The 22287-nt window shown below is 31.8% G+C and overlaps 1 protein-coding gene across 2 annotated transcripts in view; it reads right to left on the bottom strand.

Moving 5' to 3' along the window:
• Nucleotides 1-18243: 18243 nt before the first annotated feature.
• LOC134278662 (sushi, von Willebrand factor type A, EGF and pentraxin domain-containing protein 1-like) overlaps nt 18244-22287 on the bottom strand; it is a 30891-nt gene continuing 26847 nt past the window's right edge. For both annotated transcript variants that reach the window (XM_062760964.1, XM_062760963.1), the window contains exons 20-21: nt 21046-21157; nt 18244-20059 (exon numbers count right to left, since the gene is read on the bottom strand). In XM_062760964.1, the coding sequence (XP_062616948.1) occupies nt 20026-20059; nt 21046-21157 (146 nt within the window). In that variant the 3' untranslated portion in view covers nt 18244-20025. The remainder of the gene's footprint in view (nt 20060-21045; nt 21158-22287) is intronic.

The raw sequence follows: 22287 nt of genomic DNA, 5'->3' as shown, positions 1-22287 counted from the left end.
ATAGCTACTTTGGGTAGGTTTAAATACCTACGTAGCTATTAATAGCTACGTAGGTAGAAATAGTCTTTGGACTGGACCTGTTTAGAGAAATTCTCCTGATGTAATTGTTAATGTCAAAATAGTGACTGAAACCATTTTTTTAAACTTCACAATGCTTTACATCTATGCTTTGTTTTAGAATTTTCAAAGTTAAAAATCTTATATGAAGGTGTCCATTTATTTTCTGTTAAAGATTATCAGTTACAATCTATGCAATTTTCTAATTAAAAAAATCAAGTATAATTTAATCCTAATAGCTAAGTTTGCACAATCTAAGAAAGAAATAAATTTAAATAAAACTTTCTATAATCACTGTTATGATGACACATAAAATACTGTATACATGTATAGGGATTATTAAGTCCCACTTAAGTCAATTTAAATAAAGACTATTTCAAAACAGCCTTACTCAAAGTGCATAACGATATCCTTCAGTCACTAGACAACAACTGTGTCACTGTTCTTGTGTTGCTTGACCTGTCAGCAGCATTTGATACGATACATGTAGATCATACCATACTACTGAGCCGTTTGGAAAACCTCTACGGAATCAAAGATAACGCCCTTTCCTGGATATCAGCGTACTTTAAAGGTAGACAACAAACTGTTTGTGTTGAAGGAGAGCTATCCGATCCAGTTATTATGAATTTTGGTGTTCCACAGGGATCCGTATTGGGGCCGAAATACTTTACAATGTATACCAAGCCAGTAGGTGCTATCTGTGGTAACCATGGTCTAGTACATCACTTTTATGCTGATGATTCACAACTGCACATTTCATTTAAACCCATAGACATTGTGTCCAAATCTGAAGCAATAAACCGCGTAGAGTCCTGTCTAACGGGAATCATTATGTGGATGAATGGAAACATGCTAAAACTGAACGCTGAGAAAACAGAAGTGATGTTGTTTTCTTACAAAAATAATCTCAAACATGTCGAAAATATGACTATCATGGTTGGTGAGGCATCTATTTTAGCTTCAAATGACAGCATCAGAAATCTTGGCTCTTACTTCACACCACAAATGGACATGGAAAAACACGTCAACATTGTCTGTAGATCTGCCTACCACCAGCTGAGAAACATCGGACGCATACGGAAATACCTTACAACCGATGCCATAAAAACATTAGTTAATTGTCTAGTAACATCAAAGCTTGACTATTGTAAGTCGTTGCTCTTCGGTATTCCAAAATTGACAATGAATAAACTACAACGGGTTCAGAACACAGCTGCCAGAATCATCACAAAAACTCCTTGTCATGACCATATAACACCAGTGCTCAAGGAACTTCATTGGCTACCAATATGTCAACGGATCGATTACAAGGTCCTACTATACACTTACAAGGCTCTCCATGGACAGTGCCCACAGTACATTAAAGACTTATTGTGTGTGTACCGACCATCTAGAGACCGTCGTTCTAGCAGTTCTTTAACACTTGTAGTACCACGTACCAGAACTGTGACATTTGGAAACCGTAGCTTTAGCCATGCTGCACCAAGGTTATGGAACGCACTGCCAGAGTCAGTTAGAAACGCCCAGACACTTAACGCTTTCAAAAGACAGCTTAAAACATACCTTTTCCGCTCCTATTATGTTTAGTAACTGGAGGTATTAACAATCATAAGACATTGGATTGTTATTGAGTGGAAAGTGATGCTATAATGTGATATTTACACATCAGCGCATTTATCTTTTTTAAAGTTTTAACTTTCTACTATGTTTTTCATGCAAACTTTTTAACCTAAGTTTTATTTGTTCTTATAATTTTCTATTTTAAAGGAATATAAATTCTTTATTACAAACTCATCGAAACTTGTATTAAGCAGCTTTAATCTTATTTTATGTTATATCTGTGCTTAATTAATTCCTATAGTCTTATTAGCTTTTTATGACTGGTTTTTGAATACACATTTGAATACACATTTGTATATGTTATTCTTAGGTAGAGTTATTGTTTTTAATTTCGATTTGTATCACTGTATTGTATTGCTATATCTTGTTTGTTGTAAAGCACTTTTGAACATGTCCATGAAAAAAGCGCTATATAAATCTGGTAAAATAAAAATAATAAATAAAATAAACATACATTGTCAACACTGCAATAGAGAAAGATAATGAAAATTGCCAAATTTACTTATTTATTGTATATTACACATATTTCATTTAGTTCAGATTGTACAATGGGAATATACATGTATACTTGAAAGGATTAAGTTTAAAATTAAATTTGAAACTTTCATGTACTCCCTGCCAATTTAAAATACCAGTCAGTACAGGTATATTTTGAAATACTTTTGTTTCATTACTGTTTTTGGTTTTTGTTTTAAGACTGAAAGTTTAGTGTTACGATATACATTAAATGTTAATTAAAATATAATGAAAATACTTAATATTGATTTCGGGAGAAAAAAGGGGGAGTCTTAATCCTATACCGAATGGCTAATGTATATTTGGATACGGTGTATGAAGGAATTTTCTCTCTCTAATTATAGACTATATGTAAAATACAAAAAAATATCTGATGTATTTCATGTACTTTTAGAAAAAGTGGTCTTTTTTAAGATACCCTATCAATTTAATTAATTCACTCTAAAATATTTAATTAATTGAACATCTGCAGTATTGTTCATTACTCTCCTCAGAAATAGTTCTTGCATGGTTTGTGTAATTTTTAAAAATACGTGCTTGAAATCTTTTTGGTATATTTGCTGAGTTGGTAAATTAAAAGACCTAGCATATATAGATTATTATCCATCCATTAACGATTTTTCGTCTTTTACATAAGAACAAAATGTTGCCGTGCTTAAAGTATTTGTACATTGTCCTTATTTAGATTCCATATTTTAGCACCGTTCTACATACATGTAAGTACTAAATGTGTTTTACAATATTACAACTTATGTGCTTTATTTTCCAGAGAAATTTCATGAATAAAGTAACAGCTAAGTTATAAATATCGTAGATAATTTTTGCCATGAAATAATGATTCTTCAAACACGATATCATAGTTTTTAAATTCAAAAAACGTCTAAATCCTTACCATCAAAAAGATGTCCTTTCACTTTGGAGTTCCAAATTACAATAAAGACTGAACGATTAGTGAACGCTGAACGCACTTGGTGAACGCAAAGTAAACGGAACGAAGAGCAAACCGTGAACGCAAAACTGTGTACGGAGAGAGAACGGTGAACGCACGCTGGACGAACGGTGAACGAACGGTGAGCGAAAGGGAATATGGGAAAGTAGAACGTTTCTGGGACTGTATTCCGCTTTGAACTGTCGTACTTGGTCAGAGGAATCCCGGACTACTGCTACATGTACATGAAGGTTGGTCATTACAATCTTAACAGAACCCAATTATCAAGATGATAAGCCATAATTATAGTAAATGGTCTATACCTGTGAAAAGTAATGCTTGATATTAAGGACATTCCACTTTGTGTCAAACGTTTGAGCAATACAGAAAATGAGCAACCCACTGATGAGCAGATGTTCACGGCTTTTTCTCCGAGCCATTCTGATCATTCCACAATATATGTATGGTATGCCTTTTTGTACATGTACATGCCCATTGTTAAATATCTATTCCTTAACGATATAGCCAAACTATTTAACAAAAGGAAATTCAAGATGACATAAAAGGCCTTGGATATGTTCGTTACAGCTGATGAAGAGCATGTTATCTTATCGTGCAGAGCTCTTTTCTAAATTGGACATCTGTTTCAAAAATAACAACTCTTAATGAAAAATGATATGGTCTTTTTTTAAAAAATATATATAGTTGCAGTATTTGTATAACTAGATTAGTTTCAAGAACGTATGTTTTGTTTTGAACATATTTTATTGAATAAATTGAAAGGATTGAATCGAAACAAACTCTTTCAACTTCGAGTTCGTCTCCTTAAATATAACGATATCTCATGCAGTTGAAAAACTTGTACTTCGTAGAAATATATACGTAACTAAGTAAAATACTCGTATGTCTGATAGAAATTAGCAATTTATTAATTTTAAATGCTTAAATGTCATAGAAAACGATTCTTAACACCCAAGTTTCACTTTTAATCCTAAAAATATATATGAAAGAGTATTAATTTTCTAGTAGTACAGATATAAAAGAATATTCAATTACGAGAAATGTATATATATTTAGTATGTTAAATAACATATACATGTAGTCACTCCGTGTTTCTACATTTTTTCCTTCGTTTTTTTTTTTTTTGGGGGGGGTTTAAAATTTTGTTTTTACTACCTCGCAAATATACAAATTCGCGTACTTTAGTTCTTATTAGAGTTGTTACACCAGCATTTTGCAAATATGTAAAACTACATACCAAATGCATGAGAAAAAAGAGAAAGCAGACTATCATCTATCAAATATAGCTGTGTACATTGTTATAAATATAGAATCTTTTAAGGACAGATGACACAAACAATTTTTTTTCTTTGGAGGATACTAAGTATCATGGCACAGGTTTAGAAAAGTGGATAATTCCTAGAATTGTTTTTTTTTCTAAGAAATAGAAACTAAAATAGACTTGGAAAATATTAGTAATATTTATACAAATATGGACCACACACACTCAGTAAAGGTTTACAGATTAGAACAAATTTCAACTGTCATAACTTTTATTTGACGTCATATGTTATCCAAATTTGGTAGAAATATTTTAACAATAAATCCATTAATGATTTGTATCATTTATTTTTCAAAATATCACGATTTAATCCAAACTTATCAAGATTTTAAATATTCAAAAATCGGATTGCGGAGAAGGTCAAAATGTAGTAAGTTACTACCAATAAATGAATGTATAATGTCTGTACATAGTCATATTCTCTGTAAAATCGAGCAATGACGAAAACAACCTGGAAAATCAAATTAAAAATTTTGACATCGGTTCATATTCTAAATTATGGCTTGATATTTTGCTTTGTTGAAAAGAAATCAACTTGAGAAGATACTAGTAGGTAGTCATAGTTAAAATAAATAAAGTGATGACGTTTTAAGAACGTCATGGAGCAGATAACAATGCAATTTTGGAGAGAGAAAAAATCATGAAAAAACTCTACAAATGTTTGAGGAATAAAAAAAAAATGTCGCAAGCGATTTGTGCAATTGTATACAATTAGTAAAGACGGTATTAGAGTGATAGAGACTGTATTAGATGAGGACCATCTTCGCTAGCCAATGGTTTTCGGTCCGCAATGCTCCCCATAAACCCTTGGCCGATATGCATTGTAAAACATTGGAGAGTTGTAGCCGACTGTGGACCAATGAAAATATATTTATAATTGGTATCGGAAACACGTGGTGTTGTTCGTTTACGTGTTTAGGTAGTATTTATAGTATCTAAGATTTGATTGGATTTTAACGATTGATATGAAGCAACAGGTAGTTTACCTGTGTCCAGGTAGTAAGAATTAGAGGTTATTCGAGGTTTCGCTGCGCTTAGTGCAACAGCTCCCCGCCCACCCACCCTACTTTATAATGTATATATCTGATATGATGTAATATTTTCGTTTTTTATTTTGTAGAATGTTGTTTCAAAGAAGAATATTTAGAATATTTGTAACATTTATGTGTAATAAATGTCTGTTGCACAGACGCAGGCGATGCCGTGTAGTTTTGAATTTATAAATAATTCATGTTTGGTTGAACTGGTGAATTAGAACATAAAAACTGTTTTCAATTTACGGCCTAAAACTTTTGAGAAGTTTTCTAGAAAATTCGAGCGCATGTGTAAACCCGTTTTTGTTCCTATGAACACACCACGTCTGTCCGTTAAAGCATATATCGCTTCTTGTTGGAAAGAATTTAAATTTTTGTATTCCAAAGTTGTTTTAATGGAAGTCGCCATATTGTGTATAATTTTCTACCGAAACATACATAAAAGCTATCATTTCATTGGCTGTTTGCTTCAACCAGAATTATCGTTCTTTCTGAAGAATTTACAGATGGCGCTATGTGTGACCGGCGTTTTACAGTGCATATCGGCCAAGGGTTTACGGGGAGCGTTGCAGACCTAAAACCCTTGGCTAGCGAAGATGGATGTAAAGAAACGGTTTAAATTAATAAGTACATTGGATTATACTGTGTGAAAAGTTCAGGGATAGTATTTTTTTTTTTTTTTTTTTTTTTTTTTAGAAATTCTTGACCCTTTGTTTTGACTTAACTTTGCCGTTAAGAGCTAGTGCTCCGCGGGTACAAACTATAGAGATTTTAAAAAGAAGGAAAATAATTTCTGCTAAATCAAATATAATGAAACTTCACACACCAACAAGTGTGATTTCCCCATATTTGTTATCTTATTTTCCAAGTATGTTTCATTTTCCGGTACTTTTCGGAAAAATGCTAATAATTATCCACTTATCTAAACATTTGACATAATATTAAATCTCCGCGAAGAAAATAATTGTTTGTATCATCTGTCATTAAGCTTTTGAGACATTGTAATGGGTAATTAACGGCATCAAATTAAATAAACCATTAGCATTAAAAGGGCCTAGATCTCTTAATGTAGCATGAGATACATCCATGTTATGACGTATCCCCAGGTCCATTATGGAAGCTTAAGACACTGTATAAACATCGATATTATAATAAATATTTTTAAACCACCTTCATCCTGCATGTTTTTCTCAAAATCAAATAAAAAATATTTGAGTATAATAAAGAGACTCTTATTTTTCAATCATAATGACCACTGGAATGTTTCTTCTTAAATTAATGAAAAAGGTACTTACAGAACAAATAATTTATTAATAAATGCAATGACAAAGCTACACATAAATTATAGTCACAAACTCACAAATACTTTTAAAAATAAATGTTATCAAAAATGGCGTTACCTTTTGGTTGAGGAAGTGGTAGTGATGGGGATAGGATGGAGGAATTCGGGTTTATTAACATAGATAATTACCGTAAACATTATTTTACCCCGCACTCAGATAAGATTACTAGTGAAAAATTGTGAGGGAAAGATGCATACTCGGTCATTTCGCTGTGTTTTTTGAACCATTATTTGAACGAATTAATGAGAGACATTTGAATAAGTATACGACATTGAGGTAACTTTTGGCGACTTATTTAGTATCGTACAGTGTCATTCAGAGTTTCTGCAGAACAACTGTTTAAGAGCATTTCTGATCTCGTGTATTTTGAAAAAATAAATGAGAGGATTCAAAACACAGTTTCCGTTTACAAAGATAAATGATACTATAATCAGTGTTTTGTCAGAATTTGTATTATTCTCTATGCTATCAAAGGCAAGGAACATCGTATAGGGACCCGAAAATACGAATGACACGAGTAATAAGATACCTACCAATTTCATTGAAACGACAAAGCGTTTTTTCTTCAGTTGTTTTATGTGTCCTGGTACTATTGGTGATATTTTTAGAAAACGTTTCCGTAAAACGTAAAAAGCTAGAAAGTAGGTCATGAGGGTCAAAATCATAAGAAGAAGGCCAAGTGAAGCCATGACCCAGCGAAATAGGGAAAAATTATTTATAAAAACATCTTTATAATTGCACGACGTTCTAGCAAAATGTTCAGATGGGGAGACTAGAGAAGATAATATTGCCACGATCCCTACCCATCCGATAATGTATACAAGGTATTTATGCTTGTTTCCAAACAGTTTAAAACTCAATTTGATTTCTGAAATAACAAAAAGTCGATGTAGACTGATACAAAGGCTTTGATATAGCGACATTATTAAACTTGAGAAAGAAAGAACATTTGCAAAAATACATAATTCTATTGAATTAGAGAAAAACATTAAACGAATTCCATGCAGAAATGTGAAAAATCCATAAATAAAGTCGTTTACAGATAAACCCAAAACAAGACAATAATATGTATTCTGCCGCAAGTTACCATTTTTACAGAATATGGCGATTCCGATACCATTAATAGTCATAACCATTATACCAATCGGTGTCGCAACAAATGGCACATTAGATGCAGAAACATAAATTTCATACCCTGTTGAATTCTTTCCTGAATCTGTTTCAATTATTTTCAACGTTGTTGTGTCATTTCGCACAGTTTCTGATATATCCAACCAAAGATTGGTCGTGGTAATATCTTCTTCCAAATGCGAGATATGTCCACTTCTTTCTTTTTTTATCTCGTTCATTTTACTCATTGTTCTCATATCTGCAGTGCTATCCAAACGATCCTTGTCAAAATGTGGCTTGGAAGTTGTTTGAATATTTGCATTAGCAAATAATTCCATTTGCATGATGCTTTTATCTACAGCTGTAGTGATATTCAAAATTTTTCCGTCATCCGTAAATATTTTATCTTTAGGACTTATTGTCGGGGACATCGTGGTAGGTATGTTGAGAACCGCGGTCATCATTTGAGTTAATATCATTAATTTGAACATTGCTCTACCGTTTAAAACTAATTCCAGTTCATCAAAAGCGTTTAATGTCTTTCTTCTCCCTGTCGTGCCTTGTATTTCATGTTTTTTTTAATAAAAAAAAGAATATATATATATACAGGATATATTGTGCTACATAATGACACGCCCATTTATTCAGAAACGATAAATGTTTATGCTAATGCTCACATATGTATACCCCAGTCCTTCTGGTAACATGAATTACACTGAAATGAAAATCTTATAAAGTTTGAATTGAGAGTAAGATATCACACTCGTGTAGCAACAAATATGTACATAATCATGAATTTATCATGTGCACTGCAGTTTTCAGACCACATGTATCAGTACTAGGACACAGCATTTACGTAGACTAGATCCATTTTTGTTGGCTATCATATTTTTTGGAATATCTAAAATAATTTGAATGAACCATTTATGATTAGCCGTTGTTTTTTCCTTTCTAAATAAAAAGGTGCATATGTCATTATATGACAATCAATATTCTAAAGAAAGCTCAGAACGCTCCATCAAACAAAGAATTTCACCGCTTGAATGTGCTTCATTGATGTGCTTCTGTGTATCAATGATGAAAACTTTGATAAATTGATTCTCGGACTTTTAAAAAAAGAAACGAGATAATGCAGGATAATGGGATTTGAATTTATAGGAAAAGTAATTCGTTTAATTTGATCAAATCTTTTATTCCTTAAATGAAAACATTGATACCATTGTATTTGTTAGATTGCAAACTCATTTTACTTAGTATCATTTCTATTTAAAGTTGTAGAATCGTGGTTAGGAAAGAAAATGTGATCTTCTAAATCTCTTGCATTTAAATATATTAAAACATTAAAATATATGATATTGGCAAACTAAGTTTTTTTTTGCAGAAGGGATTTCATAGGAACCAAGATCCCCTGGCATTTTGTAAAAATGCCAGGTGGATATACTTCAATTATTTTTTTGAGTAAATATGTTAAAATAGCAATACGTCAATGAAAAAAATCTCAGAAAAAATATATACATGTATTATTGAGGGACGGATCATCTGTCCTTTCGGAGAAAAGTCCTTAGCACATATGTAAGTTTAAATGATAGATTCGAAAGAATGCTTAAACGTAATTTAAACGGGGTTAAGATATTTTGATTCCTATTACATGCAGTGTCACATGTACGTTGTTAAAAGAAAAGAAAACTGCAATACAAACAAAATCAGTGTCATTTTCTCCGAATCTTTCGCACACAGGAGAAGTAATCAATAGAACAGATTTTGGACAAGTGTATTTAATAATTTTTTAGAAGAAACTTTTACTGAAATTGCCAAATGATACACATCGTTTAGAATTTTTTGAGATGTCAGAGTTTAAATTCTCTAAAATGGAATATTTGTGATGTAAAACATTTAGAAAAAATTCAAAGAATTGTGGTCCCCCGCTTTCGGTGTCTTTTTGGGTGAGATGTCATTTTTTATGACATTTTGTTTCTAAAAACTTTTATTTACAAATTATCACTGAAATAATACATCCATATCTTTTTAAAAGGATTACATAATATACAACCATTCAAAAGTCATGATCAAGGTATTTTAATTTAATTTAATATACAAATGAAAGGTCTTGCCACTTTTGAAATATGAAAGTCTTGTGAAAGTTTTTGAAAAGTAGGTCAAATCCATCAAGGTCCAAGGGGCAAAGTTCTTGGTATTCAATGAAAGGTGTTCTCAGAAGAATTATATATATATGAAGTATGAAAGCATTTAAAAGTTATGGTCAAAGTTAAATTTTTTTCTTCTCCAAGGTCAAGGTCAAAAGGTCAAGTTGTTGGTATCCAATAAAAGGTCTTGCTACAAAAAATATATATGTGAAATATTAAAGTCCTAGTACCTACCATTCAAAAGTTATGGCCTAAATAAAAAAATGGCATTTTGAAAACATTTGTTAAAATGTTGAAGAAAAGTTCAAGTGAGCCTACTGATAAGCCCAAAGCGGGGGACAATTATACACCCATATGTATAATATACAAGGCATATCTTAATTAACAATTTAATATACAAATGAACTTTTCAAACTTGTGAAACATACGACATGTAATTTGATTCTTAACTGCGTACGATACTGACTAGTTCATACTTGAAAACATTTGTTAAAATGTTGAAGAAAAGTTCAGTGAGCCTACTGATAAGCCCAATATCAGCATGCCTGGCGTCAACTGCTTGCATGTATGGTTGATACAATTAGGCGGCCGTGACGAGGGTTTCCTTGTTATGGGATTCCTTGCAGCTGGCTTGAAAATATAATCTGAAACGATAAAAATACTCGGCAGAAAAAGGGAAAAGGAGAGAAAAAATACTGTGAACAAATCTTCGGTGGGTAAAAGTTTCATAACAGACTGATGGCGAATAACCCTAAGAAAATAAAAATTGTAGTTAACTATAGTTAACTATATTTTACTATAGTTAACTATATTTTGCTGTAGTTAACTATAGTTTTCTATAGTTAACTATAGTTTACTAAAGTTAACTATAGTAAATCAAAGTGTCAAAGTTTTCGCCAAAGTTCATCAAAGTGTTAAAGTTTTAGCCGAAGTTTTTCAAAGTATCAAATTTTTCGCCAAATATATTAAAGTTTTTCAAAATGTCAAAGTTTCCGATAAAGTTTCTCAGAGTGTCAAAGTTTTCGCCAAAGTTTTTCAAAGTATCAAAGTTTTCGCTATAGTTTTTCAAAGTTTTAAAGTTTTCGCCAAAACACATTACAATTATATACAATAGTGTCAATGTTTTCGATAAAAAATCAAGTTTTTTACAAAGTAATAAAACATCAATATATAGAGAGAGAAGAACAAAAAATCAAGTGATCACTGAAAATGTTCAACATTTCTTTTAAATATTGCCTTCCTGAAAGTGTTAATAACAATAGAATTTTTAAAGTTATTTTATATATTTGCTAACTATGGTTAAACTTTGAAATTCAAAAAGATTATGCATATAAACTATTATTTTGAACATTATAGTTTTCTGTAAATATAAAAGTTCATTATTGTTAAATAAAGGCATTGAAGGTGTATAAAATTTTTTTATGATTTAAAATAATCCTAGCTGCTCGTTTTTGTAATCTGTAGGTGCTATCCATATGCGTTTGAGGACTATTGCCCCAAATGGATAGACAATATAAAATTGATGGTAACATTATAAAATAGTTTTCTAGATAAACCTTTTAATTTTTCTGTAAAAATTTGTATGTAAGAGTTTTGCAAACTGCATGACAAGTATATTGAAGATTATGATCAATGTGAACACCTAATAATTTTTGCATTTTTTTCTAGGGGCTGGCAGTTGCAGATGAAAATTAACAGATTTCTTTTGTTGTGTTCACATAGTTTTATTTTTAATTCTGATTTTGTTGACACCATTTGTATTTGACAGAGTTCATGATTAAGAGTAAAAAAATGCATTGTAGTGTCATCAGCAAACATATCAATATTACAATGTTCAACACACAATGGTAAATCATTAATATACAATAGAAACAACAAAGGACCTAAAATATTAAAATTAATACACAATCCATGATCTATATAAGTGAGAAACCATTTAATTGATAATAACCAAGCAGAGGTAACAAGATCAAATGCTTTGAAAATCCAGATAAGTAATGCCAATAAAATTCCCTTGATATCATAGATGGATCAGGTGCCATGGATGACTGAGCATCCCATGCCGACCGGTCATACCCGATTTGAGCTCATTGTCTTTTTCGAAAAACAATGGAAAAACAAACATTAACTTTTATAGTTACTTATACTTTACTAAAGATACATTGTAATTGTTATTCAATTATTTATACATTGAATTGACGACGGATTTTTTTCGTATATTCTCGTTAAGTTTAATTTTTACTGGCCAAGTTGTTCTGGAGAAGAAGATTTTAAAAAATCCTAATTATTCCTATGTTAATTGTGATTGGTATTGCGGCCCCATCCTATATTCGGGGTTATGATTTGAACAAACTTGAATCTACACTACCTGAGGATGCTTCCACATGAGTTTCATCTGTCTTGGCCAAGTGGTTCTGGAGAAGAAGACTTTAAAAAAAAATTCCTATATATTCCTATGTAAACCTGCGATCGGCCTAGCTACCTTCGGGGGTAATGATTTGAACAAAATTGCATCTACTCTACCTGAGGATGCTTCCACATGAGTTTCATCTTTCGTAGCCAAGTGGTTCTGGTGAAGAAGATTTTTAAAGATTTTTCCTATATATTCCTATGTAATTCTGTGCACACAAAAAGGCCATTGTGTTGTTCATAATGTTGAAAGTAATGCACTTCCTCATGAGTTCAACACAACAGAATTGTACAAACTTGAATCTACACTAATTGAGGACTTCCACATGAGTTTGTATCTTTCAAATTCCAGGTGACCCTGGACACACAAGATTTTAAAAAGATGCCATTAATTTTTCATTAATTCATAATTATGTTCCCTTTATTTATGAAGAGGGGCTGGCCATTCATTTGAACAAAGTTAACTTGAATCCCCTTCACTCAAGAATACTTTATGGCAAGTTTGGTTAAAATAGGCCCAGTGGTTCTTGAGAAGATGATAATGTGAAAAGTTTACGACGACGACAATTATACAACAACAACGACGCAGACAACGACACATTTTTTTTAATAATAGACAACGGACAACTTTTGATCAAAAAAAACTGTTACATATTGAGCCTTCGGCTCAGTTGAACTAAAAAGTGAAAAATAAATTTAAAGATGAAATATAAAAAGGCTCACATGATTGAGGAAATTATCAAAATTAGGAGTACATGTAATAGTGAAACAATGGACCTCTCAAAAACATCGGAAAATGGGATCAGATGTGATGGATAAGTAAGCATCCCTTGTTCAGCAATCAAACCTACCACGTGGTTCTTGTTTGGACTGCAGTCTTAAAAATTCATGGAAAATTCAGTGTGTTTATAATGACCTAAAATATGTATGAAAATGGTCAACAATCGAGTTAGCGATAGATTGCATATGCATTCAATGTCGTTGTATTGACCACATATTTTTAAATTAAACTAAGACTGTTGATATTCTTGAATGATCAACTAATTAAAAGCAATAACGTAACTCGTTTTAGAAATTCTTCATTTGTAGAAATGGTCATGTCTATCAAATCGTCTGGGAGATATAAACTCTACAAGGGGAAAATGTTATACCTCGACGTAAATTGGGGAGGCTGTCGGTTAAAAAACTAAAGTAAAAAAGTTTATGTAAAAGCTTTGTTGTAAGGTTGCCATAAATGCTTTTTTTCTTAAAAAGTATCCAAATACAAAACGGATTTTGGTATATTTGGTTGTACCTTCTATTTCGATTATAAAGGAATCAGAATAAAAATGTATATTGTTAATAGCTGAAAAATCATCAAAATAACAAAATCAAACATCCAAAAAAATTACAAATCTGGAGCAGCGCAAACATGAAACTAAATCAGTAAAGGTGGGATCAGATGCCATGGAAGACTAAGCATTCCCTGTCGATCTGTTGAATCTACCGTGTGCTCCTTGTCCTGATCCTGAGAAGGTAAAACCCCATAGACAATTCAATGTTTTAATAATGACCTATCAATTGGTATGGCAAACATCAACCAGCATTCGACTTAATTGTAGATTGCATTTGTCGACAAGGTCATTTTATCGACCATAAACCTGCATAATAAAGACCTTTTAAAAACGAGATTTTTGATATTTTTGTTTCATCTACTTGTTTGTAAAAAGTTTGCTTTGTTTGAGATTTTTTTGTATGTAAAGCATGCTCCTGCGTATCAATTCAACTGGGGCACATAAACCTCATACCTACATGTACATGTATGTGATAAGGACATATTGCTAAATTAGTAAAGGAAGTTAAAGATAAAAAAAAGTTAAGGTCATCTTTACTTATAATTAAGTTTTGCTGTTATGTTTCAATTACCAAAATATGCCAGAGAAAATTCCAAAAAGATGTCACACTGTGTACCCTATCTTCTTTCAAGTTCATCGGGATGTATCGCGTCGACATATGAATGGAAGTAACTATCGTTAATTGATAATATGTCGTCGATGTATCTAATTTTCAAGTTAAAGGCCGCAGCAAGTGATTTCTTCGGATGAAGAAGATTTTTGAATGGAAAAATTCTGCTTCATATTAAAACAAAAATTGGTCAGCGAAAAACCATGTACCCATGGGAATTCCAACAAATTGTCGAAAGACCTGAAAACTACATACTATTAGTTATTGTCAATATTCTCAAGAATCTTTTTAATATCAGTTTCAGAGTACTCACTACGTACAATGAGAATGTTTTCCCCAAAAATTTCTTTTGCAAATGAACAAAGACATCCCATGTTAATTAATTTATAAGTTCTTTTTTTCTCGCAGTTTTTGTTTGCGTTATTTAACTTTGCAATGTCATTTGACGTCACTAACGGCTCTTATATTTATTTACCACGGCAGTTTTGAAGGGCGCTAAATTCACATTAAAGATTACCGAAATAATCAATTACGAAGAAGGAAAATTAGAGAAATGTAAATATACATGTAAGCATTGAATTCAAATTTTTGGATGTCTTCTGTCCTATAACACACCTGGCCTTGCTGACAAATTAAAAATATGAATTCAATGCTTAAATAAACAAGTCACTGATCGCAATGTAGTTGTCCATTAGACGTCATTTCGTTAAATTTCAAATTTCTTGCTCAGAATTGATCAGAATTAATAAATACCGTTGACGTCTATGTCCCGATTGCCAGAGGAAATTAATTCTAAGAAATGACATGATGTTTACTTCAAAGAATACGAAAAATATGGAAATGAATCTTTATTGTTTTTTTTAGAATTAAGTTCAATTAAAGGTTGTTAACATGTACATCATCTTTCAAAAACCCTGTTCAACACAGAAGTATTGTTAGTACTTAGATAGATTCAAAGGGATCAGGAGTAGAGTACCTTCTTAATATAAATATTTAGCATTGCTAATTATTAATTATGATATTGGAAATCCAAGTCACGTCATGATACCGCATATACGAAAGTCATGTCAATAAAATCGGGCCATGGGCAGAAATTACTGGGAAAAGACTTTTAATATATCCTAGAATACTTTGCACTAGGTCACCCTAAGCGAATTTAAACGAAAATATAGCCATTATTGTTCTTTCCGCAGATATTTCGCAGTTAGCTTAAAAATCTGAATGAAACATAGAAATTATAATCAAAAAGGCTATTTGTGCATTCAGCATACATGTACATTAATTTTTGACCATCAGAACGATTATATGATTTATATTACATGTATATAAATGCCAAACTAAATTGTGGTTTTAAAAGAAGACGCGAACTTTTTGATCACCCTTCGTATAATTATGTAATACGGTACATGTGACCACAGCTCGTGAAAATTTTGTCTTGATTGATAACAAATTCACTATCGCTATCTCCCGTTTATAAAGTATTGTGAAAATGCAGTGTTCAACAGAAGTTAAACCTTCCTCTCTATATACTATATAGTATGTACTCTAGCGTCACACCAGAACAAAATTTTTTTCATTATTAAGATAAAATCAAAAGCTTAATTTGATCAATAAAATACAACTTCAATATACATATGTGCTTTGTCCTTTTTCATAACAGTTGAAGAAAAAAGGAGGCATAGATAATCTATATTTGATTTCTGCTACGTTACTGGTACAGTATGATATACTATATACTATAATATATATATATTATATCGAATAAAAGGTGTCAGGTGTCCCACAGCAAAGCCCGCCTTAAAACTATTGGTCTTTTAGAGATGATTAATGGGTATAATTTTATAAATATTGAGATTTGGTACATTGGATTTTTTTCTTTCAAAATTTGAATTTATGGAATATAAATGCCTTCCACCTTTCGGACGGATTCATATTAGTTTGAATGAAACCAGAATAAAGTCTTAGATTTAAAAAAATGTAGAGCATTGTCTCATACAGTGGAAAGATCTGGCAAATAAATTTGGCGTTGGGTCGTGAGACCTTTTTTATAAAAAAGTTTTTTTGTACTATTTTATTTGCAAGTAAAACATGTATGTGAGCGAATGCTAATTGATTAGGAATACCCCCGCTCTAATGCATTTAAGATATACACTATCATGTTAATATATACAAGTTCAGTACTTACAGAGTGTCGGATCCTTGTCAATTATCAAGAAGCTTGGTTGATGCAATCATGTAGGTGTACATTTTTTGAAAACAAATAACGATTACGGGAAAAGAACCATGAATATCAATTAGCAAATAGCAATAACCAACAATAATTTAATATTAGTCATTTGATTGGATAAACGGTTTTATCCATTTTGTATAACATAACTTGCCTACAATGAGTTACGTCAAAAACGTATTACTCCGCTTGACGTTAATTTTAAAATAACGCTCAATTTGCTTCGCGGTTTCTAAAGCGTAAACTGCCCCAAGTTATGTTATATCAAATAACATAAGTTGAAATAAGCTTCATTCCTTAATTAGAACAAAGTTGGGGATATCTCTGACAAACACAAAATGACAACTTAAAATAATGGGGGATATCACTGATGTAAGCAGATACCAATAACGTGAAAACATTCAGGGATATCTCCGAATATTTAGACAAATTACAATATAAACATTCTGCAACCTCAATGATAGTGAGAGAAAAAAGAAGAAAGTTCACAGACTTTGACGGACAAAAACCAAACAATTAAAAATAAAACACAAAACCACATTTCTTAAGTCTTTCCTCTCTTTTCGACAGAATAATTATAAGTGAGGGACCATCCGAGTATTAGATAGTTTTCCAAATCTGAATTCAAAGATTAAGACTTATCTCAGACATGAGTGAAGGCAGTTCCCCGCTAATTTTTCATGTCTCATCAATTTTTTTTTTACAACAAAGAAGGCTTGTTATAAAGGCTGGCGACTGGAGTACCAAGAATACCTCATGGCTGGCACATTGTAATTATGAAATTAATTATAAACAAACATGCAGACATAATACCGTACCCAGTCCTAAGACTCCTGGGGCGAGATTCATAAAACTTCTTAACATATTCTAAAGTTTAAAAAAATCACTTAAGCTATGTATTTTTACTTAACTTCCTTAGGTTTTACTTAAATTAGGTAGAATAACCTAAGTGTAATTCATAAACATACTTAGCGCTTAAGTATTGACTTAAAGTTAAGTGTCCTCAGGAGGTGTAAGTACATTAGAAATTCTTGTGCAAGTAAAGACCCTCACCTATAGCTGATGATCTTGAAAACCACTTTGCCACATTCCATCTTAACTCAATCTTAGCTTGTACATGTATAACACATTTTTAACTTTGAATACTGTGGCTTCTGAGTCTTTAGGGCCGTAAGTGGAGAGTACAGATGTTTACTTGCAGCCCTCCTTTGCAGATTTGCGTTGGTAGTGCCTCAATGTGTTTTACTAATAATGACTATTGACGTTACGATTCCACTAACAACTTAATTGCATGACAAACAAGATGATTTCAACATTTCAATCGTCGACTTTCAATATTTTCATAGTAATATCCAACTATATGGATCACCAGCATACGGCGTTTACATCTAACACATTGTTCCGTGTTCCTGATCAATATATAGGGCTCACGGTGGGTATGACTGGTCAACAGGGGATGCTTACTAAATCCTTTGCACCTGATCGCACCTCTGGAATTTCCAGAGATATCTTTTTTATGCCCTCGCATATTTGTTTTATTCATATTTTTTTAAAAATCGAACACCATTTGCTATCTTACATTTTATTGTAGCATTTCTCTCCACAATATTTTATGGTGTCTGATTCATGTTTATCATTTGATTTATTTAACTTTTTCAAAGTTCACGAGCAAAGACCATTTGCAAAATGTCAAGATAAATAATCAATATAAAAAACTAATAAACATAGATAATATTATACAAAATTTTTTATAGGTATATGATTACAGCTGTACCTAATACACAAATCATGACATTCTAGCTAGTTATTGCATGTACATAAAATCTATACGAATATCTCAAACATCGTAATACAGTTATAACTGATAATTACTAGCAGCAATAACCAGTATCTGACAATGAACATAATTATAACATTAATTAAAAAAACAAATTTGACCTAAACACCGGTAATGAATATCACATAAATTCCTTCAGTTGGCATTTTCTTTAAGATCGTCTCTTTACCAGAGCAGTTTTTTAAAAAAAAACATTAAAACAGTATTGTTTGAAGTATTTACATTGAGTATGTTGAGCTTAATTTCACAATATGATACGTTGCATTTCCCCCAAAAAATAAATGTTCAAACAGAAAACAGTATCAGCCATTAAAAATCACTGATGTTTACTTCCATAAAAAATACCTGTAATTAACATGTTTTTAAAATTTACCTAGATCTTTTAAAATGTTCAGAATACTTAAAATGAATACAAATTGAGTAATTTATTGTACATCTGTTTTTATTGGAATCTAGATTTAAGGGCAGACAACCCTTACAGCAGAAAAAATACAATATAATCAAAACTCTTAAGTGTGCATAGCTATTACAGTTAGCGTTATTTTATCTAAGAACCTACCGGATGACACTAATTGGCCATTATCGTTTGAATTTGCTACGTGATGTAAACAATGTAATGAAAGTGAATAGACTGATTCTTTGCAACGACGAGTGGAAGTAAATGATAAAATAAGTAACACGAAGTGTTTCTTATACATTGTATATTTCTTCACTTAAATCATTTCATTAAAGACGTTTTGAAAGATGAAGTCTTTCAATAAATAGTATACTGTAAACATATTACATTTGGCTGTGTATTCTTTTAAGCGCTTTTGGCGGAAAGGAACTTCCGCTAATTCAAATACAACGCTAAATGTCTTGCAGATATATACATAAATAAGAACATTGAGAAATGCGCTAAATCAAATCTACGCTAACTCGTTCAAAAATCAATTTCCGCTAAATATCGTACACGCTAAATATAATACATTTACAGTAACATATGCAATTTTTTTCCCAGATATTCTACCAGAGTTATCTACATGTAACATTAAGTTCTTTCTTACGATTTTAACACAAATTAATAAAAGCATTAAATCATTCATTTGATCTTTTCTTCAATTTCAATCATACTCGAGATACACCTCGTAGTTGTCTTCTCGATTAGTTTTCCTGTCATTGTTTTGGCATCAATTCTTAACTTTATTTTGTATATTAATAATAAAAGATAGTTATACGTTTCATTTTTTGGAATTAATTTTCTGCACAGAAATCAAAAGCTAAAATTTGAAGTCTTTCAATTTTTAGGTGTAATAGCTAGTGTGTGGGTAGAGAGTATTGTTAAAAGATGACAAAATCCAACACTAAACGATTTACAGGTAGTGTGCATCGATCCTAGAAGCAACATTAATGCAATACCGTACTTTCAAGTAGACTTGCTCCAAATATTTTTAGTCCTTTTTGATATTAGCACTTTAATATTCAGCTTCCATTCACATCACTCTAACACTTCATTTTAATTTCCTTTGAATTTATTCTTTGCTCACATCATATGCGGATCTTTTCCTATGGGATAAAAATGTAAAATTAAAACAAGAGGCTCATGGGCCACATCACTCACCTGAGCATTGTGGTTAGGAAAAAGTAGAAATTGGTTTATTATTGAAAATTTTAAATCCAAAAGTAGTCCTATGAATAATCATGGCTTTGCTATTCTTGATAAGATGATTTTTTAAAAGAGTTTTCCTATATATGTGACTGTAAAACTTAGATCGACCATTTTGGCCCGCCCTACTACCGGGGGTCATGATTTAAAACAAAATTGAACCTACACAACCTGAGGATGCTTCCATATAAATATGATCAATTATGACTTTGCTATTCTTGAGAAGAAGATTTTTAAAGAGTTTTCCTATATATTTCTATGTAAAACTTTGGTCAGCCATTGTGGCCCCGCCCTACCCCCGGGGGTCATGATTTGAACAAATTTGAATCTGCTCTACTTGAGGATGCTTCCATATAAATAGGATCAGTCATGGCTTTGTTATTCTTGAGAAGAAGATTTTTAAAGAATTTTCCTGTATATTTTTATGTAAAACTTTGATTCCCTATTCACAGTGGCCCCGCCCTACCCCAAGGGGTCATGAATTGAACAAATTGAACCTATACACTACCTGAGGATGTTTAAACATAAGTTTCATCTTTCCTGGCACAGTGGTTCTTGAGAAGATTTCTAAAACATGCCACCAAATATTCACTAATTCCCAGTTATTTCCCCTTGAATGAGGGCCTGGTCCTTCATTTGAACACACTTGAATTCCCTTAACCCAAGCATGCTTTGTGGAAAGTTTTGTTGAAATTAGCCCAGCGGTTCTTAAGAAGAAGTCGAAAATGTGAAACGTTTACAGACAGACGGACGCCGGACAAAATGTGATCAGAAAAGCTCACTTGAGCCTTCGTTTCACGTGAGCTAAAAAGTATACAAGCAGTTTGATTAACAGTTAAAATATTTTGGTATTCGGAAAAAATGTCTGTCTACAAAAAGTGGTTACCTCTTTTTGTGTATGCAAATAATAATCGTTATGATGACGCCAATTAGTAAAATAGCAGCAAATCCAACAGCATTATACAGGAGTAGACCAGGTACATCGGGGGACGTTGGCTCTGATAACGATAATTATTTTCTTTTAAATATCATTTTCACATTTTGGCAGAATAATATAAAGATATTGACTAAAAATATTTATATATTCTTTTCTTTTAATATTCGTTTTACAATTCCAAGAACTAAATTGTATCCAATTTTATTTCAGCATAAGTAATCTGCACTCTGCTTTTATGCAAATTCACGGTGCTTCATCATATTTTACATTCAGTATTATTTAATAAGCGGAAGAAAATGGGAAACGCATGGTTAAATATACATTCATTTGTCATTTATTTAACTAATAACAATCATAAAAATATGTAATGATTTTTTTATTAATATTCTAACTTATCCAAAATTACAGAGTAAGGACCCACATCAAGCTTTCCATAACATGATTCGGTGATTTTAAGTTATTTGTGATCGCATGCAGCCTTTAAATCATTGTTTAAAGCATTTAAAATAAATTTTAAGATTTATTCTGCTATTTTGTATTAATATTTGAAATTAGTTACATGGTTAGATCAATTAAGATATAGCTGAACTTTTCAGTATCTTTCAGTATCTATTGTACTGTATCATTTAGAGATAAGCAGTTCCGGATATTCCAATCGAATATTCTTCATAACTTGTATTCATTAACCTGAATTAAGGCTTTTATTCTCTTGAACCGGTGTAAAGACGAATAATGACCCCCATCGAATAATGACCGGGGGTCATTTTTCGACAGCAAAAATGACCCCCGGTCATTATTTGACGTAGAAAAATGACCCTTTTGCCCGTAGAAAAAGTGGCACCACCCTACAAATTTGCAGAACCCACGTGAAGAAAAATGACCCCCGTAGAAAAATGACTCCCTGTGGATTAAAGCTGAAATTTTTAGGGGGCAAAAAAAGTATAGATAAAGAAGCATATTGGCCAAAATGCTCACCTGAGCTTATTTGGAATAAATTGATGATATAATGATCTTATAACATACGATTATAGCTATATTTTAAGGTCAATGCTATGATTCAGAATCTAAAGGAGTAAAGATTTATCGAGCCTAAAGGGTTAGGTAAACAATGTTTTTTGATGGTGGAAATCATCGTACTGACAGAAAAAATCAGTAGTATCATATATTATTATATCCTCCGCTTGAAAAGCG

The sequence above is a fragment of the Saccostrea cucullata genome, unplaced genomic scaffold (genome assembly GCF_032062105.1).
Source record: "Saccostrea cucullata isolate Sc308-1 unplaced genomic scaffold, CSIRO_AGI_Scuc_v1 ctg664, whole genome shotgun sequence".
NCBI classification, from domain to species: domain Eukaryota; kingdom Metazoa; phylum Mollusca; class Bivalvia; order Ostreida; family Ostreidae; genus Saccostrea; species Saccostrea cuccullata.
This window is presented reverse-complemented; position numbering and strand designations above follow the sequence as displayed.